Here is a 25,579-nt window from a genome sequence, read left to right as displayed (position 1 = left end):
TCAGGGGAGCCAGCAGGGCAGCTGTGCGGAGCTAATCACAGAAACGTCAAAACCCTCCTGCTGGGCAAACTTGACTGGTAACGACAACCATCACCACCATTTACTGCTCACAGCGCCAGGCACTGGGTTACCACATTCGGCCTCTGTCTGCCAGTGCCCAATTAAAATGCAGAGACATGGAGTTCCTGTCGTGGCGCAGTGGTTAACGAATCCGACTAGGAACCATGAAGTTGCGGGTTCGGTCCCTGCCCTTGCTCAGTGGGTTAACAATCCAGCGTTGCCGTGAGCTGTGGTGTAGGTTGCAGATGCGGCTCGGATCCCGCGTTGCTGTGGCTCTGGCGTAGGCCGGTGGCTACAGCTCCGATTCGACCCCTAGCCTGGGAACCTCCATGTGCTGCAGGAGTGGCCCAAAAAATAGCAAAAAGACATTAAAAAAAAAAAAAAAAAAAAGAATTACTTTAAAAAAAAAGAAAAGAAAATGCAGAGACGAAATTTGGGGTAAAGGAGAAAAAAAGAGCTTTCTTGCTTTGCGGGGCAAAGGGGGGCCACCGCAGGCTAATACGTTAAAGACTGTGTTCCCCCCACTGGAAAGAATTGGGAGGAGTTTTATAGTGAAAAGGAGAAAAGCAGGTTTCCAGACAGGAATCGGGATTGGGACAAACATGCCCTCTTCTTTTTTGGGGGAATCCTAGTCGTCAAAGCTGGAGTCGGATGACCTCGGTATGATCGAGAGGGTGGTCTCCTGGGTTACTGCCTAGAACAACAGTACTCGCGAAAAGGGAATACTGATCAGAGATGACCACAAACTAGGAAAGTTCCTGAAAAACATCATGTGCCAAGAATCTTTGACCCACAGGCACCTGTGCTCAAGGTGCCTAATCTTTAGCTTACAGGTGATTGTGTTTAGGATGCAATTAAGCGAGGGAGAAGGCCAAGGAAGGACTCGAAGCGGTTCCGTTTTAAAGTATTCATTGCTAAAAGAAGCATAAGGACTATCACTTCTCTCTTAGGTGTCTGAGATGCCTAACTTATTATGTGTATTCCTTGGGAGGGAACCAGGATCCTGCCCCAAGGCTGGACGACTGTTACCTGACTGTTCCTCCCTTGTCTTTGCATCCCCTTCCTTCCCTGATCAGCAACTGTCTGAACCTGTCCCTAGGAGCTCAGGGAAGGTCATGGTGGCTGAACGAGGCCCATTTCCTAAGAAAAATTAACGTGAGGCACAGAAAGGCTTTTGTGCCCAGGAGCCCTTTTGCCACCCGGAGCCCCACAGGGTGGTGCGCGTTTCCACTGTACACACCGTTACTGCATTTCCTAACTAGGAATGTGGGAGGTGGCTTAATGGTTAGAACCTGTTTCTCAGATGAGGAAACAGGTTTAACATTTTTCCCACGATCTCCCAAGGACAGAGTCTGGAACGAATTCATCAGACTCCGAAAAGTTTTTCGCCTTTTCTTTTTCTGCCACTTCAGTTTCAATATTGTTTCGGAAGAGGAGAAGGGCGTGCCTTGGGAGCTCCTTTTCCCGCGCAGCCTAGGGAGCAGAAGCGGGAGCCACGGAGCAGAGACGGCAGCGGGCCGGCTCGCCCCGCAGTGGGCGGGCCCCTCTGAGCGGAGGGCCTGTGGGCGGGCCCTCAGTGGCAGGGCCCTTCCGTGGGCGGGGCCTTTCCATGGGGCGGGGCCTTCCGTGGGCGGGGCCCTAAGGCCGGAAGTGGCCTCGTGGACCTGCCCTAACCGAACTTGAGTCCCTGACCCGGCGTCCCGGGAACCTGAGGGCAGCGGCTTGGGCTCTGCACACCAAAACCACACGGTCGCCGCGTTCGTGCTGCTGCCGCCACCCGAGACGATGATGGCTCGTCTGCTGCTGCGCGCCTGGCCCCGGGACCTTGCTGTTGGCCTGGCAGCCCCCTGTCGGACCCTAAGCGCCGGCTTCGAGCCGGGTCAGTACCTGCAGCGCAGCATCGTGCCCACTATGCACTTCCAGGACAGTCTGCCCAGGTGAGCCCCGCCGCCCACCGCCAGCCGTGAAGCGGCCCCAAGCTTACCCCACTCACTCACGACTGTTCTGCTGAACCCTCTTCTGCCCCCAAACCTCTACCTGGGACGGTGCCGTATCCTCCAATTTGAAAATCCTGTGACTTTCAGGCTCTCCTGGCACAGGAACTTGAGAACGCTCAAATTCTCTTCCCGAATCCTCCCACTGTTCGCTTAGATTTTCTCTCTTGAACTCTTCTCGAACTTCTCCAGGAAGCCAACTTCCAATCAGATATCTAATTGTCCCTCCTACTTCTCCCAGAAAAATGTCCTACCTGCATATCTCCAGCCCTGTCCTTACTCCTCCAACTAGGGTGTCCCCCCCAATCCTGCCCAGACGATGGAGCAGCCAATTCCTGATGCATAATAGTTACTCTCCCTCCACTCCCCCTTTTGGACACCCGGCCCTCGTAACCCTCAGCCCTGCTCGCTGTGCCTCCAGTCCTGTTTATTTTAGCATCCTACCAGTCTCCCCCAGACTCACCTTACCCTCCCCCAAGTCTTCAACCTTCTAAGTCAGTCTTCACCTGGAAGCCTTTCACCGCTATCAAACCTTCCTCAACACTCCCCCACCTTCCTGCCCCTAAAAGAGCCTCGCTAACCCACATTAGCCCCTGCAACTTCAGCACACCCTCACGGAATTACAGACACTGCCCTCAGTAACCCTCCCCAAATCTTATTCACATTAGGTCCAGAGCCCACCCCAGTTCTGTGCCTCCTCATCAAAGCTACCCTTTCTTTCCACCTTGTGAAATACTTCTCCCAGAATCTACTCCCCCTGTAAAACAGCCCCCATAAATCTTCCTCTCTCTTTCCTTCGCCCGGTAGTTTAATTCAGCTTCCAGTTTTCACAGGCTTCGAACAACAGGCCTTAATCTAAACTGCCAGTTCTCTTTCAATATTAGAAATTTCCCCAAGGAGTTCCTGTTGTGGCTCAGAGGGTTATGAACAGGACTAGTATTCATGAGGATGCAGGTTTGATCCCTGGCCTTGCCCGGGGGGTTAAAGATCTGGCATTGCTGCGAGCTCTGGTGCAAGTGGCAGATGTGGCTCATATCTGGTGTTGCTGTGGCTGTGGTGTAGGCCGGCTGCTGCAGCTCTGATTCAACCCCTAGCCTGGGAACCTCCATATGCTACAGGTTCGGCCATAAAAAGCAAAAAAAAAAAAAAAAAAAAAAAAAAAAATTTCCCCCAATTCCTTCACCCTCTAAAACCAAGCTTAAACTTTTAAATTTCTCTACCTGTTCACCAGTTAGTTCCTGGTGCCGAATTCCCAATTCTTTTCTAAAGACCCTTTTACTTCCTTTCAAACCAAGCTGGCATCAGGGATGTCCCAGTCCAGGGGCTGGAGCCCAGCTCTCCCTACGCTGTGATTCGAACACAGGTTAGAAGCGTCACCCCCAGCTCCTGGCTGCTGTTTTTCTCTCCAGGCAGGAACCCCTTACCCCAGTGTCATCCCTGCCCTCTCAGGACTATTATCTGAAGAGATTTTTGTGAAATGACAGTGTGCTAACATCCTAAGACAAACGACAATGAGATTATTTAGCCCCAGTCCCCCTGTTCATATTTGGCAAGAGGACAGGAAAGAGAAAGGAAAAGGTGTCTGTGGCTGGGAGTTAATCCTTGACCCCCTGTGGCTGAGCTGAGCCGTATGTGGGGGAAAGGTGAAGAATGACAGAGCCTCTCTTCGCTTGCCAAGCTCGGCAGCAGATGGCTTTTAACTTTCAGACAGGCCTGGGCCCCACCCAGCTTTAAGATCGGAGGGCTTTTCTCCTCCTTAGAATTAGAAAGCCGGGAAGACTATTCGAGATCATTTCCTCCAGTCCACAGCACAGACACTGTGGAGCTGCAAACAGTAGCCCTCCTCATCCAGATATAACTTGACACTCTGCTGCCATTCCCCGCCTCCACCCCGGGCCTGCAGCACCCCAGCTGTAAATGAGGGATTAGGTGAGACTCCTTTTATCTCTGAGATGCTAGAGAGGTAGAATGTCCTTTCACACTCATTTCGATGTCACACTTGGGGAAAAGCCCTGGCTTGGAAGTCTGGTAAAACTTATTTTCAGATTCTGGATGTGATACTTTTATAAGTTCAGGCAGTTCTTTTATGGCCACACCTGCAGCATATGGAGGTTCCCAGGCTAGGGGTCGAATCGGAGCTGCAGCTGCCGGCCTACCCACAGCCACAGCAATGTGAGATCCTTAACCCACTGAGCGAGGCCAGGGATCGAATCCACATCCTCATGGGTACTAGTCAGGTGCATTACTGCTGAGCCACAATGGGAACTCCATATATCACTGCCTTTTAATCAAGTGGCCTTGGACTCGCTTTCCTATAGGAAGCCTTGTGCTATGATTTGCTTGGTTTTCAAGTGTAATTTTTTTTTGCTTTGCTCTTTTGTAGTGTGGGCAAATGAACATAACATGCAATTTACCATTCTAACTATTTTTAGGTGTGCAGGTCAGTTAGGTGTTGTGTGTTTTATGTGTTGTTTAGTTTTTGTGTTTTTGCTCTTTTTTAGGGCTGCACCTGGGGCATATGGAAGTTCCCAGGCTAGAGGTTGAATTGGAGCTGTAGCTGCCAGCCTAGGCCTCAGCCACAGCAACGCCAGATCTGAGCCACAGCTCACGGCAATGCCAGATCCCCGATCCACTCAGCGAGGCCAGGGATCGGACCTGCGTCCTCATGGATACTAGTCAGGTTGTTACCGCTGAGCCACGATGGGAACTCCAGTTAGGTAGTGGTGTTTTTTTAAGCGTTTTATATATAGAGATATACACACGGACCTGTTAACCTCAGAATCTAACACTAAGTCCTGAGGAGACAAAGGGTGGCTCAACCTGACATACATGATGAATTTGATAAACGTGTGTTGATACGGATTTGGAGGTCTCTGACGTGGTGAGGACCTTCCTGTACAGCGGGGGAGATCTGACAGGTGTAATGGATACGTGGGGAGCCACCTCTCAGTGGTGGCTACGCTCATGAGACAATCGTCAGATGTGGGTTTTTAATCCAGGTCTACTTCCGAGCCACATGGCTGGCTGTGAGTAAATCATCTAACCTAAAAATGGGGACACTCTGACCTTCCTGTCGGGGTTGTTGCCGTTAAATACCCTGACCCAAAGCCCTCAGCCCAAAGCCAGGCACCGAGTAAGGACGCCGAGACCTTCGCAAGTGTCCCCACTGCCTCCACCACCGTTTGCTGCGTGTTGTGCGGGGTGAGCGCGGAGGTGGGAGGGACTTGGCGCCCGGCGGGGAGTAGAGAAGGGGTCCTCTGAGCTGGAATTTGAAGATCACCAAGGGAGAGGAGGGAGGCGGGGACAGAGCCGCACATGCCAAGGGACAGGCGCCTGAAAATGCATGACGTGGTCAGAAATTTTGAGACGTTGATGGGAGGCCCAGCCCAAAGAATCACTCTTTGGCCCCTGAGTTATGAGAACTGGGCTGGTGTGTATGTGTGTTGGCTGCAGTGGGGGAGCGGCATTGTGTTTCAAAAGTATATCTCTATCGGGCCACTATTTGGGGCCTGTAGTTGATCCACAGTAATTGCCAATTATCTCTCGTTGGTTTTCTATTAACCCCTAATCACTTTAGGGGATAACTGGTGTTCACACAATAGGCATGCTCTCTATTTATTTATTTATTTTTGTCTTTTTGTCCTTTCTAGGGCCGCTCCCACAGCATATGGAGGTTCCCAGGCTAGGGGTCCCATCGCAGCTGTAGCCACCAGCCTACCCCAGAGCCACAGCAATGCAAGATCTGAGCTGCGTCTGTGACCCCACACCACAGCTCACGGCAATGCCGGATCCTTAACCCACTGGGCAGGCCAGGGATCGAACCCGCAACCTCATGGTTCTTGGTTGGATTCGTTAACCACTGAGCCACGACGGGAACTCCGAGGCATGCTCTTTAGAATTCACGCGGGAGGCAAGTGAGGCCCGTTTCCAGGGTGTGGAAGATGACAGAAACAGGAATATTCTGAGTCCCACAGGCATGTCCTACGGATAAATTGTCTTGATATCCAGGATGATTTTATCTGAATCGTAACTAGATTGTGTAAAAACATAAAAGGCTTTATAGTTGCGTTCTTGCAGGGAGAACAGTAAAATGCCTGCTGCTTGGAAGCTGACTGGGTAATGACAGGAGATAAATCTGGTTTGTGCCAAGTTTTCTTCCATCTTTATTTCAGTTACGTGAAGTTTAGATGGGGCTGTTCTTAGAGGGCGGGGAAGGAGAACCCACGTGGTTAAGGTGGATGCGCCAGGCCTCTCTCAAGGCTCCAGCTGTACCTCTTTAAAGGCACCTGGTGAATTATAGCTCAGGGAGCTCAAGGAACTACAGGGGTGCATATGAAACCACTTGGAGGTGTTTGGTGGTCTTTGGGGAACAGTGAAGAAAGAGTAGACATGTACTGAAGAGGCCACAGTGGAGTTCCCGTCGTGACACGGCAGAAACGAATCTGACTAGTATCCATGAGGACGCAGTTTCGATCCCTGGCCTCACTCAGTGGGTTAAGGATCTGGCATTGCCATGAGCTGTGGTGTAGGTTGCAGATTCGGCTGGGATCCTGCGTTGCTGTGGCTGTGATTCAACCCCTGGCCTGGGAACCTCCATATGCTGCAGGTGTGGCCCTAAAAAGACAAAAAAAAAAAAAGGCTATAGTAAAGGCCTTTGTGGTAATACGTATGGAAACCCCATTTAAACAGACTTAAGCCAACAGGAATGTGTGAACTCAACAACCTGAAAAATCCAGGTGGGATTAAGAGGCCCGGTTGATGTCATCAAACCCCTGGTTTGCCCGACTCACTTCATTTGTGTGACTCCATTCTCAGGTCTCTGTCACTCATGGTGACAGAGTGGCAGCCATCACTTAAAGTATAGCTTACACACTAATCTCTCAGTGACCCCAGCTATTAGAGATTCCCTCTCTTACCAGTTTGAAAAAAATCGTGTAATTAAGTCTTCAAGTTTCTGACTGGGTCTCGTTGGGTCTGAGCCAGTAAGCTGTAAGCCCACCCCTGGGTCTTGGGCGTGGAGTCAGCTCCACCTGCACCCCAAGGACTTGAGTAGGAAGGGGTGTTTTTACCGGAAGAAGTGAGAACGGGCAGGGCAGGCCAAACCAGTCATGGTAAAACCCTGTGCCAGGCACCGAGGAGCGACGATGGGCCAGTTCCTTAGAGCTATGAACAGTCTGATGGCAGAGTTTGGATCTACAGGCCTTGACGGCTTGAGTACGTAATAAAACCTAAAATTTATTGAGTGCTTACTATGTGCCCAGCCCTGTTCTGAGTCTGTGATCTGGATTGCCTCACTGAATTTGCACAGAACCCTAGGAGGTAGATCTTAGGCTTATTTCCATCTCATAGGTGAGAACAGTTAGGTCCAGGGCAGGCAGCACATCCAGAGTCACGCAGCTGTGAAGGATGAAGCCGAGTCTGCCCTCCTGCCTCTGCAGGGTGCGGTTCTGCTGCCTTGCCAGGCGAGGAATCCACAGGATTCCTGGGGTTGCAATCACCGAACCGTAAAGGGGCCTCAGAAACTGTCTTTGTCAGTTCCTTCATCATACAGAGAAAAAATTCATCACCAGATGTGAAAAGTAACTGGTTAAAAAAATTTTTTTCACACCTTTATTAAGACATAATTCCCATGCCATAAAATTCACATTTTAAAAAATCAACAGTCTGTGACAAAGGAGGCAGGAACAGACAGTGGAGGAAGGATGGTTGCTTCCATAAATGGTGCTGGGAAAGCTGGACAACCAACCGCAAGTAAGAGAATGAAATCAGAACGTTTTCTAACAACATACGCAGAAGTAAACTTCAAATGGATAAAAGACCTACAGGTAAGGCCAGATACTGGAACACTCCCAGAGGAAAACAGGCAGAATCCTCTGACATACATCACAGCAACATCTCGTGTGACCCACCGCCTAGAATAAAGGCAATAAGACACAAAAACCCAATGGGGCCTAAGTAAACTCAAAAGCTTCTGCACAGCAAAGGAAACCATCTAAAAAAATGAAAAGACAGCCCACAGAAGGGGAGGAAGTTTTTGCAAATGACTCAAAACCGACCAAGGTTTAATCTCCAAAATACACAAACAGCTCATACACCTCAACAACAACAAAAATCGAAAAATGGGCAGAAGACCTAAAGAGAGATTTCTCCAAGGAAGACATGCAGATGGGCAGCAAGCACATGAAAATATGCTCAACATCGCTAATTATTAGAGACATGCAAATCAAAACAACAACGAGGTACCTCCTCAAACCAGTTAAGAGTGGCCATCATTAAATCAACAAACAACAAATGCTGGAGAGGGTGTGGAGAAAAGGGAGCCCTCCTTCACTGTTGGTGGGACTGTAAATTGGTACAGTCACTATAGCAAACAGTATGGCGGTACCTTAAAGGCTTAAATTTCGGCTCCTCTGGGAAGCCAAGGCTGGGTTATTGTCTCTCGCAAGTCATTCTGTGCTGACAATACTATAATGTAATTGCCTGTTTTGTAATAGACTGGAAGCTCCCTGAGGGCACGCACTGTATACACGTGTGTATATATCACATCTTTATTATCCATTCATCTGCTTATGGACACTTGTGTTGCTTACATGTCTTGGCAATTGTAAATAATGCTGCCAGGAATATTTGGGCGCATGTATCTTTTCAAATTAGTCTTTTTGTTTTTTTTTTTCCTCAGGTGAATACCCAGGAGTAGAATTGCTAAGTCTTATAGTAGTGCTATTTTTAGTTTTTTGAGAAACCTTCATACTGTTTTCCACAGTGGCTACACTAATTTATGTTCCCACCAACATATATGAGGATTCCCTTTTCTCCACATCATTGCCAACGTTAGTTGTATTTTTTTTTTTTTTTTTTTTTTTGTCTTTTTGCCTTTTCTAGGGCCCCTTCCCTCGGCATATGGAGGTTCCCAGGCTAGGGGTTTAATCGGAGCTGTAGTCACTGGCCTATGCCAGAGCCAGAGCAATGCAGGATCCGAGCCGAGTCTGTGACCTACACCACAGCTCACGGCAATGCCGGATCCTTAACCCACTGAGCAAGGCCAGGGATCGAACCTGCAACCTCATGGTTCCTAGTCAGATTCTTTTTTTTTTTTTTTTTTTTTTTGTCTTTTTGCCTTTTCTAGGGCCCCTTCCCTCGGCATATGGAGGTTCCCAGGCTAGGGGTCTAATCGGAGCTGTAGCCACCGGCCTACGCCAGAGCCACGGCAACGCGGGATCCGAGCCACGTCTGCAACCTACACCACAGCTCACGGCAACACCGGATCCTTAACCCACTGAGCAAGGCCAGGGATCAAACCCGCAACCTCATGGTTCCTAGTCAGATTCGTTAACCACTGCGCCATGATGGGAACTCCTCTTTCTTTTCAATTTGGATTCCTTTGATTGCTTGTCTGACTGCTAAGGCAAGGACTTCCAGCACTATGTTGAATAAAGGTGGCCAGAGTAGGCGTCCTTGTCTGGTTCCTAATCTTGGAGCAAATGCTTTCAGCGTTTCATCATTGAGTATGTGTTAAATGCGTCCTTTGTTATGTCGAGGTATGTTCCCTCTGTACTTACTTTGTGGAGAGTATTGTCATAAATAGATACTGAATTTCATCAGAAGCTTTCTCTGCATTTATTGAGATGATTATGTAGTGTTTACTCAATTTGTTATTGTGATGTATCACATGGATTGATTTGTAGATATTGAACTATCTTTGCATGCCTGGGATACATCCCACTTGATCATGGTGTGTAACCTTTCCAATGTATTATTGGATCCAGTTTGCTAAAATTCTGTGAGGATTTTTGCATCTATGTTCACGGGTGATATTAGTCTGCTGGTATCAGGTCTCAGGCTATGGTTCTGTCCTGGGGCTGGTATCTGCCCACCAGTGGGTACGTACTCTGGTCCTGAGGCTAGAGCAAGCTTACTGGTGGGCAGGTTAGGGATTCTCAGGTTGGTGCCTGCTCGCTGGTAGGTGGATCTGGGTCCTGTGGTCTCTGACTGCAGGACCCTGGGGGTCCTGGGTTTAGTGCCTGTGCAGTGGTAAAACTCACACCTTGAGAGCATGCAATTCCGTGGGGTTTTTTGGTATAATCGCAGAGTCGTGCAGCCATCAACACTAATTCATCACCTCCCCCTGTCATTAATAGTCACTCCCATTCTTCCTCCCACCACTGGTTACCACCAGTCTACTTTCTGACAAGTGACTTGTTTAAAGTTTGAGCTCAGGTTTGTCTGGTCTCCAAGCTTCAGCTTTTCCAGCATAGCACACTGTCCCTAAACAAAGAACGAATCCACAACTGGCAGGACCATGCTCCCTGGCACACCTTCAGGTTTCTTCCTCATTACGTGCTTGGAGGAATCTGCATGAGTGTCAGACTTGAAACCATCAGAGCAGGGGGGATCACTGGTGGGGTGTCCAGTCAGAAGAGGGCAGAGACGCCAGTCTTGAGAAAACATGCACTCTTAAGGCAAAAGACAGTGGAGGAAAAGAGAATCAGGAGATGCGAAACCTAGCGGGGTGGGAGGAGAACTCTCTAACTCCAACTTCTAAATCCTTGAAGGCTCTAGCAGCCTGCAGTCTGATGGGGAGAGACATAAATACATACATGCCGCTAAATGTGATAGAGAAGAATATAGGGTCCCGGGTGCCATTCAGCACTCGTTAAGGACCTATTCTGTGCCAGCCTTCGTGCCAGTGGAGGTGAGAGGGGGGTTTCAGAGGAAGAATCCTAATGAGTGATGAGCTCCCCTTTCTATGCATCACCGCACTCGTAAGAGACACCACAGTCACAGCCATAGCAACCTGGGATCTGAGCTGCGTCTCTGCATCACCATACTCATCAGAGACAACTCCGGGCATGTCTTCCCAGCTCCACATTCAGTGACAGCGTGTTGGTAGCTTGAAATTGGCCGCTGAAATGTGCAGCATTGGTAAGTGCTGCCAATGAGGGCTTCACCCCCTACCCCCCAGAGAGCTGGTTTCCTAAATCACTGTTCCTTGGCGTGGATAACAGAGGTGAGGATGGGGAGGAGGTGGTACCGTTGGATCTGAGCGGAAAGAAACTTGTTTGATGTTGATGGCAGGTGGAAGGCGTAAGGAAGGTGCTGGTCCTTCCTAGAAGTTGGGGACTGGCTTTCTTTGAAAAGAAATCTGAAGGCAAGTGGTATTTACAGAATAGTCATATTTTAAGAAAGGTGAGGAGGTAGGAGAAGAACTGGCTGAGAAGTTGGAGAATGTAGGGTCGTGTATTCAGAATGGAATGAGGGTTCTCCAAGGTATAGTGGCCTCAGCTAGGGAAGAATAATAGGTCTGTGGAGCCAAACTGGATGTTGCTGAGCTGGTCAAAGGGACCGGTAGGGGGCCCGGTTTGTGCCTAACATGGGAGGTGTTGAAAGAGGAGGGAAGCAGGAAACTAGGAGGGAAATGAAAAGGAGATGGAATGAGCTGTCTACAGATATCAGTAGCTACTGGGTTCTATAAACACACTGCATATGTGTGATATGTCTACTATATGCCAGATACTCTGCTAAGTTATTTCTATATGTATTCACTCAATCCGCATAATGGCCCCATTTCTCCTTTTTTTAGGGCTGCATCCTCTGCATATGGAAGTTCCCAGTCTGGTGGTCATATTGGAGCTACAGCTGCCAGCCTACACCACAGCCACAGCCATAGCAACGCGGGATCTGGGCTGCGTCTGTGACCTACTCCACAGCTCACAGCAACACCGGATCCTTAACCCAATGAGCAAGGCCAGGGATAGAACCCACATCAGATTCATTACCACTGAGCCGCAACGGGAACTCCCCCCATTTCTCCTTTTAATGGGGTAAGACATTTGCCCAAGATGGCCTGGATGGTTAGTGACAGAATCCAGGATGCAGACTCACACCTGTGAGATTCCAAAGGCTGTGACCCTAACCTCTCGATATACCAGCTGTGCTTGTGTAGACTTGTACTGTGGGCTTGGAACCTGACGGAGAGGATTTCTGATCTCCCCACGAGGCGGGTCTTCTCTCCCCCTGATGGGCAGGAAACGAGTCTTAGGGACATCGTGTAATTTGCACCTATAACCGTAGGATAGAGGTGAAGTGACAGCTGGGACGTAAGCCTCAGTCTGATTCTAAATCTCATTTTCTTTTCACTGTCAGTCGTTCTTACACTTTTAAATTTCACAGAGCACTAAAATTATAGGGGGAAAATATTGTTATCAGCCTTATTTCTTAAAAGAAAGAACTTCCATGACGCCCATTCAAAAAAAAGGGAGGGAGGGAGGGACGGTCTCAGAATTAAGGACAGACTGTTCACATGAGCACAAAATTAAGCTGCGTGAAAAGCTTACCGGATTATGTGTGTGTTTCCATTTCACTGTGAACCTATGTCTTCGTAACTCTGGCCATCGATTGCAAGTGTCAGGTAATCCAGTGATGTGGCCTGTATGGCTATTTGACATTTACATTGAGGGTATTTGATATACGGCAAAAATATGGACTTGGTAAATTGAGCATGTTCATTAAGTTGTCTTTAATATCTTTTTATAGAAAACAGGTGACTTTTCTAACCATGATAAAACACTTTATATAGAATCTATACTGCCTTAATTTATTCCATTGACAAAATCGTTTCTGTTGTATGTAATAACTCCAAAATAAATCATCACTCTGAATGAAAACTTGCTTTACTCCACTAAAGTAAGTCTGGGCTAGAGTTAATACTCCGCAAGCTTTTTAATAAAGACTTTGTTTTTGTTTTTTATAACACTGTCATTGCCTCTAATTTAGAATTGTTGAAAAAGAAGGTAAATTTTTATTAATGTCCTCATCATATCAAAACAAAGTCCTGAGAAAGGTAAGTGGGTAACTTTGTAATCACGAGGTCACTGAGGACATGTTGGGGATTTTCTGGTGAGTCAGTGAACGCGCTAAGTGTTGGGAATGGTTATACCGAGAGTAGTCTAAATCCATGCTGGCTGTAAATAATTCAGATTTTTTTTTTTTTTTTGGCCACTCCCATGGCATATGGAAATTCCCCAGCCAGGGATCGAACCCACACTACAGCTGTAACCAGAGCCACAGCAAGGGACAATGCCAGATCCATGTTGAGCCACTAGGGAACTCCTGAGAATTTATTTTTGACATATTTTGGATAACCATGCATTGAAAAATAAACCAAAGAGCTACAGTGTATCTGTCTTATGGTAAATTTTTAAACTATGTTTTATGGAAAACGTCATTTTCCCTAAATGACTGCTGTATGTAGATATTTCGAATGTATCTGTGTTAATTTTGGGTTGGCAGAGGTAACCTCACAAAGTCTAAATTCGCTTTGGTACTGGGGGGGGGGGTGTATCTTTCAATGCCGTTTTTTTTTTTTTTTTTTTGTCTTTTTACAATTTCTTGGGCCGCTCCCGCGGCATATGGAGGTTCCCAGGCTAGGGGTCTAATCAGAGCTGTAGCCACTGGCCTACGCAAGAGCCACAGCAACGCGGGATCTGAGCCGCGTCTGCAACCTACACCACAGCTCACGGCAATGCCGGATTGTTAACCCACTGAGCAAGGGCAGGGATCGAACCCGCAACCTCATGGTTCCTAGTTGGATTCGTTAACCACTGCGCCACGACGGGAACTCCCAATGCCGTTATTAATATGAAAAAGAAAGTACACCTCCCAGTACTGCGTGTGTTCATTTCACTTTGGACCCGCACCTGCCTCCCCAGAGCTGCCGCTGGGAATCCGCTGGTGGAGAGTGATGAGTAAGTCAGCATGTAGGAAGGTCTGGTTCTTCCTCACCGGACTCCTGGTGAGCTTGATAGTTGATCCGTGTTTGGCTGGCCCATGGACCGACCTGAGTTTCCCTTTTGTACGAGTCTTTGTCATAAAATACACCAAAAAATTTTAAATAGCACTTCTTTTTCATCTTCGGGGAGGAGGGAGAGACAGTTGTTTTAAGGGTGGACTTAAAATCAGTGCTGCAGTAGGGTTAGCACAGGTGCTATGTGACAGGAACAGGAAGGCTTCGGGCAGCTTCTGCGTCTCCATTTTGAATCTGTTAGTCTATCTACTCATTTCCCTTGTGACATCTATCATGAATACGTTAAAAGTGATTATTTTAACTTAAAAAAGAGCTACCATTGATACTTAAATTCATCTACTCGTTGATACTAAATGCATCTATTCTGATGTGTCAGTGGCTTCCCTTTGTTGGTCTTTTTGGAGGGAAATTCACTATCCAGTAGGCATTTGCTAGTTTGGGTTGGGCAGCCACTTAACTTCTTCCACGTATTGTCACCCTAACACTGGCCTTGCTTTCTTCCCAGGCTGCCTATTCCCAAACTTGAAGATACCATGAGAAGATACCTCAGTGCGCAGAAGCCTCTCTTGGATGATGGCCAGTTCAGGTAAATGCTGAGAAACCTGCAATGACCCGGGTTGAGTGGTTCAAGAAAGAAAACGCTGGCAAGCGGTGGTGGACCAAGCTTCAGGGGATGTTTGTGATTCGATTGGGTTACCAGGCACTTAGGACCTTGTCTTTATATTTGCAAGTTCAGGAAACAGACTTTTACTCACAAAGGGCTGACCAAGCCCTGAGATGAGCATCTCTTTAATGAGACTCAGCAGGCAATGGCGTATAAGCCAGAATGCCAAATCTGAACTGTCTTGGCAGCTGTTACCTGGTAGGCTAGCTGGACTGGTCATTTGCAGGGGGCATGTTCATTGAGAAGCGCGTATGGCAGACCAGAAGTTTGCTTGGGGAGCGTATATACTGGGGTGGATAGTGCGTCCCCCAAATTCATTCCCTTCCCAGAACCTCAGCATGTGACCTTGTGTGGAAATAGAACAGTTGCAGACATCCTTAGCTGAGATGACGTCATACTGGAGAAGGTCGGCTCCTTCATCCCATATGGCTGGTACCCTTGTAAGGAGAGGAGACCCAGAGACAGCCACGTGAGGACAGAGGCAGACTGGCATCCATCGAGGAATGGCCAGGGAATGCCAAGGATACCTGGTAACCCCAGAAGCTCAGAGAAAGACTTGGAACAGATTCTCCGCTAGGGTTTTCAGAGACCACATGGTTATGCCAGCACCTCGATTCAGTACTTGTAGCCTCTAGAACGGTGCAAGAGTAAATTTCTGTGGTTCTGAGCTGTCCAGTCTATGGTGCTTTGTGATGGCCGTGCTAGGAAACCAGTTCAGCATGAAACTGGAAAATCATACTGGATATTGTCAGAAAAGTGGATTCCATCAAACTCCTGGGTCTTGGTGTAGTACTCTTTTTCCCCAATGGGGATTTGTGTAAAAAATCGGCATTGTTGTTAGAATACAGATTCCTTCCCTGGACAGTGATGGAAAAACCACAGGTGGCCTGTTCTTGGTGTAGTCCTCAGCTTTTACACATTCCGTCTTAGTCCCCTGGAGCTTCCCCTGACATACTACTGATTTAAAAACTACCTGTTGTTAAGTATGATGTTTCAAACTCACCTAAATCCTTAGCTTTATAAATATTTTAAAAATCCTGTAAGGTGATATGCTACCTCTGTTTTACAGATAAAGCACCTAAGGCTCAGATCAAGTAACTTGTCCCCAAGGTCATGGAGTTTGAAAGTAACAGAATTCAAACTTAGCTCTTTTTGACTCCAAAACTTATATCCTTTTCTTCAGGCTAAGCTGCCTCTTAGATTACACATTGTTTTATGAGATGGTTGGATTGATTTTCCCAGTTAATCCTTTTTTTTTTTTTTTAATTTTTTACATTTTTTTGGGTCACACCCACGGCCACATGGAAGTTTCCAGGCCAGGGATTGAATCTGAGCTGCAGCTGCTACCTATTCCACACCTGCAGCAATGTCAGATCCTTGACCCACTGCGCTGGGCCCGGGATTGAACCTGAGCCACCACAGAGGCAATGCTGGATCCGTAACCCACTGTACCACAGTGGGAACTCCAGTCATTTTAAGAAGATATCCTAAAAAAAAAAAAAAAAAAAGATGATGATATCCTAGATTTATCTGTTTTAAATTTATTCTTGTTCTTCTGACCAAAGGTACTTTCTTTTTTTAACATCTTATACTAGTCTTTATAATCTCTTTTATTTTTTGGCTGCCCAATGGCATATGGAGTTCCCGGACCTAGGATCAGATTCCAGCTACATTTGGGGACCACAGCTGCAGCAGCGCCAGATCCTTTAACCCACGTGCTGGGCCGGGGCTCGAACCTGTGTCCCAGTGCTGTAGAGACGCTGCTGATCCCACTGTGCCAGAGCAGGAATTCCTGACCAGAGATTCTTTCTGAACTCACTCTCAGATCCTAAGGATATGCTACTGGAGACCCAGAGTTCCTTGTATGAGTTCTTGGCCATGAATCTAAAAACCATGTATTCCCTGCCGTGGTTTGATGCTATCTTTTCTTGAACATTTCAGGAAAACAGAAGAATTGTGTAAGAATTTTGAAAATGGAATTGGGAAAAAACTGCACGAGCAGCTGGTTGCTCAGGACAAGCAGAATAAACATACCAGCTACATTTCAGGTGGGTAAGGGGGGCCTGTGGGCATGAAATTTCCAGAGCCCTCCATAATGGAAAGCAAGGCGTTTTCTCTCCTGTTTTGATCTCAAGTATTTTTGGTGAGACCAGCATTGAGATAATGTCTCACCCTCTTCCTGAAGTGGGTGTTAAGGCTGAGCGAGTTCTTCCTCCGCTGGGGTTCATCTGGAATCTCTGCTCCACAGCAAAGGCCTGCCTGCTCCGTGGGCAGGCTCGGGACAGGACGTCACCGTTGGAGGTTTGGCACCTTCTGCCTTTAAGACCCGGGTGGGGGGGTTGTCAGAGATGGGGACAGGGGCTGGGCGAAATGAGTCAAAGAGGTCAAAAGGTACAAAGTTTCAGTTTCAAAATACGTCCTGGGGGAGTTCCTGTTGCGGCTTAGCAGACTAAGAATCCAGCTAGTATCCATAAGGATGTGGGTTTGATCCCTGGCCTCGCTCAGTGGGTTAAGGATCTGGTGCTGCTGTGAGCTGTGGTGTAGGTGGCAGACGAGGCTCGGACCTGGCGTGGCTGTGGTGTAGGCTGGCAGCTCCCATTCAACCCCTAGCCTGGAAACCTCCATGTATTGTGGGTACAGCCCTAAAAACATATATATATATATATAATAATAATAATAACAAAATAAGTCCTGGGGATGTAATGTACAACCCAGTGACTATAGTTCATAATACTGTGTGGTATATTTGGAAGTTGCTGTGGGCATGGATCCTAAAAGTACGCATCACAAGAAAAAAAAATGTGTAACTACGCATGACGACGGATGCCAGCTAGACTCGGTGCTGAGATGCTGTGATATATACACGTAGCAAATCATGTTGCCCACCCGACACTGATATAATGTTATATGTTAATTATATGTCAGTTTTTTAAAAAAAGAAAAGATGCAGGTGGGGTGATTTTCCTTCGAAAACTTTGAACCCTTCCCCCTTCCCATTCAGAGTTGGTTGCTTCCACCTCTGTGCCCACAGCACTTCTTTTAACCCCGTGTGTATTGTAATAAGGGTATGCATGGATGTAGTTTAAAGAATCAGGTCGCTGTCTCAGGCTTGCTGGGAGAAACAGCAACTTCCTGCCCTCCTTTCCCTAAACTCTCCCTCCTCGTTCCCCCCCAGTCTCTCAATTACTTAACTTGTATTAATGCGTCTTAATGTTTTTAAGTTGTAGCCATTGTCTATGGGCCTGTCACCTCCGTGGATTAGGATTTAGCGTTCTCTTGTCTCCTCGCCACGTGTATGGACGCGTTTGCACATTTCCCTCCCCCGCCACAGCAGAGTTATTGGCAATTTGGGTTTGCTCAGTCCTTAGTGTTTTACTATTAGGATCATGTAAACACTTTTGTCAGCTGAGTTTTTTTTTTCCTTTCTTGTACCAACTTCATAAATTCTCATCCTCCTTCATTGTCTGTCTCCTAGTTCCTTTTTTTTTTTTTTTTTTTTTCCTGTTTTACCCTCTTTTCTTCTTCCAATGTTTCACAATCCTCTGTGGTCTCAGATATGAATGAGATATTAAAAAGGCTGTGGGAAGCTTTGTGGATGAGGATGGGCTTGTCAGCCACAGCTTCACTGTTTTTTTTGGAGCGGGTTTGGTTTTGGGTTTTAGTTTTTTTTTTTTTTTGCTTTTTAGGGCCACACCTGCGGCATATGGAAGTTCCCAGGCTAGGAGTCGAATTGGCATCTCATCTGCAACCTATACCACAGCTTACAGTAACATTGGATCCCTAACCCACTGAGCGAGGCCAGGGATTGAACCCATGTCTTCATGAATACTGGTCTGGTTCTTAACCCACTGAGCCACATTGGGAACTCCGCAGCTTCACTGTTACGTGATCAGCGAAACCATTCCCTCGCGTGCTCCTAGTGTTAGTGTCTTTGGGTTAGACTCCCAGTAAACTGCCAAAAGCTATTTTCCTGGTTGCCAGTGGTGTAGGAGTGGGGTAAGGGGAGAAGGCTTGAGTTCTCTTCTGCGGCTTCTGTCCCCAGTTTTACTTTCTCCAGTGAATAAAACCTAAGGCTTCTACTGGAGTGGGGAGGGAATCTCGGGGGTGAGGGTAGGGGTCTAATTAAGTAGCCCTTGAACTAAATATATCTAGGCTGCTAGTTCCTGAGCCCTCTGGAGGTTCTGCTGTGTAAATCAGATTTTTTTCTTGGCCTTCTCTGCTGCAGACAGCTCATGCAACTGGATATAAAGAAAACAACAGCAGGAGTTCCCTGTCTTGGCGCAGTGGAAACGAATCCAACTAGGAACCATGAGGTTGCAGGTTCCATCCCTGGCCTCGCTCAGTGGGTTAAGGATCCGTCTTTGCCGTGGGCTCTGATGCAGGTCGCAGACATGGCTCCGGATCTGGCGTGGCTGTGGCTGTGGCTGTGGGCGGCAGCTGTAGCTCTGATTAGACCCCTAGTCTGGGAACCTCCATATGCCGCAGGTGGGGCCTTGAAAAGCAAAACAAACAAACAAACGCTCACAAAGCAAACAACAACAAAAACAAACAACCCAATCAAACAATGGGCAGAAGACCTACATAGACATTTCTCCAAAGAAGCCCTACAGGTGGCCAACTAGCCCATGAAGAGATGCTCAGCTTCTCCAATTATGAAAGACCTGCAAGTCACAACTACCATGAGGTATCACCTCCCCCCCGTCAGAATGGAAGAGGTCTGCAAAAAATAAATGCTGGCCAGGGTGTGGAGAAGAGGGAAACTTCCCACTCTGCTGGCGAGAATGTAAATTGTTGCAGCCACTATGGAGAAGAATATGGAGGTTCCTTAGAGAACTAAAAATGGAATTACCGTATGATCCAGCCATCCCACTCTTGGGCACATAGCCAGAGAAAACTGTAATTCAAAAAGGAGACATGTTCTCCATTATTCACTGCAGCACTATTTCCAACAGCCAAGACAGGGAAGCCACCTAAATGTCCATCGACAGATGAATAGATGTGTGTATACACACACACACACACACACACACACACACACACACACACACACACACACACACACACACACACAATGGAATATTACTTAGCTGTAAAGAGAATGAAATACTGCCACTAGCAGCAACATGATGAACCTAGAAATTATCATACTGAGTCAAAGACAAATGTTATGTGATATTACTTATAGGTGAAAATTTAAAAAATGGTACAAATGAACTTATTTACAAAGCAAAAATAGACTCATAGACTTAGAAATCAAATTTATGATTGCCAAAGGGGGGTGGGGTACAGCGGAGGGACACGTTAGGATTAACAGATACACACTTCTGTTTATAAAATAACTAAATAGGAGTTCCCATCATGGCTCAGCAGAGACAGATCTGACTGTATCCATGAGGATGCAGGTTCACTCCCTGGCCTCTATCAGTGGGTTAAGGATCCAGCGTTGCCGTGAGCTGTGGTGTAGGCCAGCAGCTGTAGTTCCGACTCAGTCCCTAGCCTGGGAACCTCCAAATGCTGTGGGTGCGGCCCTAAAAAAGAGAAACAAAGCAAAGCATTATTGTGGTAGAAGGCGGATGCAGGAGTTCCCGTCGTGGCTCAGTGGTTAACGAATCCGACTAGAACCATGAGGTTGCAGGTTCACTCCCTGGCCTCAATCAGTGGGTTAAGGATCCAGCGTTGCTGTGAGCTGTGGTGTAGGCCGGTGACTATGGCTCTGATTCGACCCCTAGCCTAGGAACCTCCATATGCCATGGGAGCAGCCCTAGAAATGGCAAAAAGACCAAAAAAAGAAAAAAGAAAAGAAAAAAGAAATCAGATGCAAAAACCACATATCATATGATCCCATTTCCCATTTATACTACACGAGTTATTGTAGAGCAAAAAAAAAAAAAAAAAAAAAAAAAAAACCCAGAAAATTCCACCCTCTGGAAGTTAATGTCATTTCTTTTGCATGTGCTTGATGGTTTTTTTTCTTTTTCAAACTGTGTATTTAGGAACTGCATGAGTTCTTTTACTGTTCTTTTTGGATTTTAATGTTTTAGGCCCCTGGTTTGACATGTACCTGACTGCTCGAAACCCCATTGTCTTGAACTTCAATCCGTTCATGGCGTTCCACCCCGACCCAAAGTCCGAGTACAACGACCAGCTCACCCGGGCAACCAACCTGACGGTCTCTGCCCTCCGGTTTCTGAAGGCACTTCGGGCCGGCCTCTTGGAGCCGGAAGTGTTCCACTTGAACCCGGCCCGAAGTGACACGGCCACCTTCAAGCGGCTCATACGCTTGGTGCCTTCCGCCCTGTCCTGGTACGGCGCCTACTTGGTCAAGGCCTACCCTCTGGATATGTCCCAGTATTTTCGGCTTTTCAATTCCACTCGACTCCCCAGACCCCGTCGAGATGAACTCTTCACTGACGACAAGGCCAGACACCTCCTGGTGCTCAGGAAGGGCCATTTCTATGTCTTTGACGTCCTGGATCAAGACGGGAAGATTGTGAGCGCCTCCGAAATTCAGGCTCATCTGAAGTACATTCTCTCGGACCGCAGCCTGGCCCCCGAGTTTCCGCTGGCCTATCTGACCAGCGAGGACCGGGACATCTGGGCGGGGCTCAGGCAGAAGCTGGTGCAGGGTGGCAACGAGGAGACCCTGCGGAGAGTGGACGCTGCTGTGTTCTGCCTCTGCCTAGACGACTTCCCGGTGAAGGACCTCATCCACTTGTCCCACAGCATGCTGCACGGCGACGGCACAAACCGCTGGTTTGACAAGTCCTTCAACCTCATCCTTGCCGAGGATGGCACTGCAGCTGTCCATTTTGAGCACGCTTGGGGCGACGGGGTTGCCGTGCTCAGGTTCTTAAATGAAGTGTTTAAAGACAGCACGCAGGCCCCTGCCATCACTCCGCAGAGCCCGCCCGCCCGCACTGACTCGTCCCGCGCGGTGCAGAAACTCAGCTTCAAGCTGGACGATGCCGTGAAGGCGGGCATCAGCGCCGCGAAGGCAAAGTTCGATGCCACCGTGAAAACCCTCACCATTGACTGCATCCAGTTCCAGAGAGGAGGCAAAGAATTCCTCAAGGGGCAGAAGGTGAGCCCTGACTCCGTGGCTCAGCTGGCCTTCCAGATGGCCTTCCTGCGGCAGTACGGGCAGACCGTGGCCACCTACGAGTCCTGTAGCACTGCCGCCTTCAAGCACGGCCGGACCGAGACCATCCGCCCGGCCTCCGTCTTCACCAAGAGATGCTCTGAGGCCTTTGTCAGGGAGCCCTCCAAGCACAGCGCCGCAGCGCTTCGGCAGATGGTGGCCGAGTGTTCCGAGTACCACAACCAGCTGACCCGAGAAGCAGCCATGGGTAAGCTGGCATGGGGAGCCTGCCTATAGCTCTTGTTGCCCTCGGCGCGGGCTAAGCCTCAGTACTCCTCTCCCCCGTGTCTCATATCCATCCCTTCACTAGGTTTAATCTGTCTGCCAACTTCTTTTTTTTTTTTTTTCCTTTACTTTTAGGGCTGCATCCACAGCATATGGAGGTTCCCAGCCAGGGGTCCAATCGGAGCTGCAGCTGCTGGCCTACCCCACAGCCACAGCCATGCCAGATCCAAGCCGTGCCTGCGACCTACACCACAGCTCATGGCAACGCCGGATCCTTAACCCACTGAGCGAGGCCAGGGATCGAACCCACATTCTCATGGATACCAGTTCCATGGGTTCGTTACTGCTGAGCCACACTGGGAACTCCTGATTATGTTGTGCTACCTTAGCAATCTGAACAGCCAGACTAGCTACTAGGGACCAGAATATTCTCTCCTCCTATGCAGGATGGGAAAATGCACTTAACTTCATCCTCATCGAAGGTCACTTTAAGCTGTGACACACATTCCTTTTCTGTTACTTACTGATCCTCAGACTCACTTTGGACTGTAGGATTTCTCAGTCCACAGCCCCTCTTGCTTCACCCCAGGTGTAGCGTGTCGGCTCCCTGTAGAGAGGCCATCTCCGAAGCTCTTCCCTGGCCTACCTTTCATCCTTCTTTGCCTCTTTGTAGTAAAATGTGAGACCTCGAAAGGACCCGGAGGGTCATATAGCTCAGTCCTTTTATGTAGCCCAAAGCCCTGGAACTGAAAGGAACCTCCAAGACATTCTGGGCTCCTCCTTCTCTATTTAATAGGTAGGAAACTGAGGCCACTGGCCCAGAGTCACTTAGCAGATTAGCAGGAAAGGCATAGTAGAACCCTGGTCAAATACCCTTTCCATTTTGTTCCACTGACAGCCTCTTGTCTTTTGGACTTTGGGCTTATCTTAGTTTTTGAGTCTGAGTGTGTGCTCCACATGTTTTTCTTGACTAAATGGATTCAGTTCCACGGTTTAAAAAAAATCATGTTCGTGGAGTTCCCATTATGGCGCAGTGGAAACAAATCCAACTAGGAACCGTGAGGTTGTGGGTTCGATCCCTGGCCTTGCTCAGTGGGTTAAGGATCCGGCATTGCCTTGAGCTGTGGTGTAGGTCACAGATGTGGCTCGGATCTGGCATGGCTGTGGCCGGGGTGTAGGCTCTGCAGCTGTAGCTCTGATTCAGCCCCTAGCCTGGGAACTTGAATATGCTGTAGGTGCGGCCCTAAAAAGCAAAAAAAAAAAAAAAAAAAATCATGTTCATTTTAGGCTGATTTTTAGCTTGGTTGTTCACAGCTTTTTAAAAGGAATGCTCCAGAGTGAAGTCCAGAGGTTAGTGAGCTGGAGGTGTGGATGCAGAGGTAGACAGGCCCACTTCCACTCTCAAGGATGCCGGGAAGGGTATGCCTACCAGGGGTGGGAGGTTTTACTAAGGTCCCTTTCAGTTCTGAGATTCTGACTCCGGTTTTCCACTTTGTCCCTGACAGGCCAGGGCTTTGACCGACACTTGTTTGCTCTGCGGAACCTGGCGAAAGCCAAAGGGATTGCTCTGCCCGAGCTCTACCTGGACCCTGCATACAAGCAGATAAACCACAACATCCTGTCCACCAGCACATTGTCCAGCCCAGCGGTGAACCTTGGCGGCTTTGCCCCTGTGGTCCCTGATGGCTTTGGCATTGGGTATGCTGTTCACAACAACTGGATAGGCTGCAACGTCTCCGCCTACCAAAGCCGCAACGCCCGCGAGTTTCTCCAGTGTGTGGAGAAGGCCTTAGAAGACATGTTTGATGCCTTCGAAGGCAAAGCCATCAAAACTTAGCTTTGGGGTGGGGGAAAAGCCTCTGTTTCTTCATCAGCTTAGAAATTAGGGCCTCTGTAGCCAGTAGGTGCTATTCTCTGACTAATAAAACTAATCACGAGGTGCCCGAGCACCAGGGCTATCCGGTTTGAGCTTAAAAACCATCGTTTTAGGACTTCCCATCGTGGTGCAGCGGAAACGAATCCGACTAGGAACGATGAGGTTGCGGGTTCGGTCCCTGGCCTTGCTCAGTGGGTTGAGGATCCGGCATTGCCGTGAGCTGTGGTGTAGGTCGCAGACACGGCTCGGATCCTGAGTTGCTGTGGCTCTGGTGCAGGCCGGCAGCAACAGCTCCAAATACAACCCTGTCCTGGAAACCTCCATATGCCTCAGGTGCAGCCCTAAAAAGACAAAACAAAAAACAAAACAAAAACCATGGTTTTAAAGCTAAATGTGTAATTTCCAAATGGAACTAGACAACAACCAAAAAGAATATGAGATTTAGTTTTAAGGACATTTAATCAGGCGGTAAGATGTGGAAAATAACTCAGGTGTATTTATTGTTGAAGCAAAAATAAAATGTAATTCTTGCTTGGAGGTGGTTCCTCTTGGGTGGGTTTTTTTGGGTTTTGTTTTTTTTTTTTAATTGTTTTAACTTAATTACCTAATCCCATGAAGAACTTCCCACTGGTAAATTCAGTAAGTGCGGATGATAGGAAGTACCTCCTGGCCCGGGCTCTTCAGGTAATGGTGGGAAACAAGCTTTCATCTCTCCTGTAAACTTGCTTCTCTTTCCTAGGATAGCCTTTCTTTAAAAATCCTCTTCGTTTTTCTCAGGAGTAAACTGCTACTGCTTGATTCTGATAGTCTTGCTGCAATAAAAGGTTATATGTATGGATTTAGGGAGTGCTCTTTCACTATTCTTCCAGCCAAATGAAAATTAACAATTGGTGTGCATTTTTTTTTTTTTTTAACTCTCTGCAGCCACACCTGGGGTACATGAAAGTTCCCAGGCTAGGGGTAGAATTGGAGCTGCAGCTGCAACCTATACCACAGCCATGGCAACACCAGATCCTTAACCCACTGAGCAAGGCCAGGGATCGAACCTGCATCCTCACAGAGACAATGTCAGGTCCTTAAACCGCTGAGCCACAACAGGAACTCTGGTTTATTTTTACCAGTTGACTCTTGTGTGCCAGTTATGGCCTAAGGTTGAGTGATTGTTCTGTACATTTTGCTCTTGAAACCACTCCACTGAGTGAAGTGAACACAGAATTTGTTATAACACTGCTGTAATGTGAAAGCATGTTCTGTTTGGTTGCTGAAAAGGAAGGGTTTTTTGTGTTTTTTTTGTTTGTTTGTTTTTTGTTTTTTTAAGGGCCTGCACCTGCAGCAATGGAAGTTGCCAGGCTACAGCTCCAGTTGGAGCTGTAGCTGCCGGCCTACACCACAGCTACAGCAACTTGGGATCTGAGCCATGTCTGCAAGCTAGACCACAGCTCACAGCAAGGTCAGATCCTTAACCCACTGAGAGAGGCCAGGGATCAAACCCGCATTCTCATGGATCCTAGTTGGGTTCTTTAACTGCTGAGCCTGACGGGAACTCCCTTTTTGCTTTTTTTATTTCTTAAAGTGTGTTTCCAGTGGCTTGCCCAGCAAGTTACTGCATAGCTGGGATTTGAATTCTGGTCTGAGGCAGTTACTGCATTCGCTCATTTTGTCCCCCTTACAGTTGATAGACACACGCCTGTGTGTCTCAGCTGACTCCACCCAGCCTTCGCCCAGTAACCATTTAGTGACTACCCCGCAGATCCCAGGTCCTCTGGATTCCATGGTTGGAGCGGAGACACAGTTGTGGCTGCCGGTGCACAGAAACGCA

The 25,579-nt window shown here is 47.9% G+C and overlaps 1 protein-coding gene across 4 annotated transcripts; it reads left to right on the top strand.

Annotated features, from left to right (window-relative positions):
- The first annotated feature begins 1,382 nt into the window (after positions 1-1,382).
- On the top strand, positions 1,383-24,297 carry CPT2 (carnitine palmitoyltransferase 2). Of its 4 annotated transcripts, none has more exons than XM_084958298.1 (6): positions 1,679-1,997; positions 14,363-14,443; positions 16,463-16,569; positions 18,747-19,205; positions 20,563-21,867; positions 23,390-24,297. In XM_084958298.1, exons 5-6 carry the CDS (start codon positions 20,577-20,579, stop codon positions 23,719-23,721), a joined length of 1,623 nt encoding a protein of 540 aa, XP_084814424.1. In that variant the 5' UTR covers positions 1,679-1,997; positions 14,363-14,443; positions 16,463-16,569; positions 18,747-19,205; positions 20,563-20,576; the 3' UTR covers positions 23,722-24,297.
- Positions 24,298-25,579: the final 1,282 nt, after the last annotated feature.

This window comes from Sus scrofa, chromosome 6 (assembly GCF_054392235.1).
Source record: "Sus scrofa isolate SSC_HxYL_T2T_F1_AM1 chromosome 6, Sscrofa_HxYL_maternal_Yorkshire_Landrace_v2.0, whole genome shotgun sequence".
Lineage (NCBI taxonomy): Eukaryota > Metazoa > Chordata > Mammalia > Artiodactyla > Suidae > Sus > Sus scrofa.
The sequence above is the reverse complement of the archived record's forward strand: the minus strand, read 5'-3'. Positions and strand labels throughout refer to the sequence as shown.

Bases quoted from the DNA above. Each gene is read 5' to 3' on its own strand.
- CPT2 (XM_084958298.1), top strand. From the start codon at position 20,577: ATGTACCTGACTGCTCGAAACCCCATTGTCTTGAACTTCAATCCGTTC. The intron at 21,868-23,389 runs GTAAGCTGGCAT...TGTCCCTGACAG, and splicing joins GACCCGAGAAGCAGCCATGG to GCCAGGGCTTTGACCGACAC.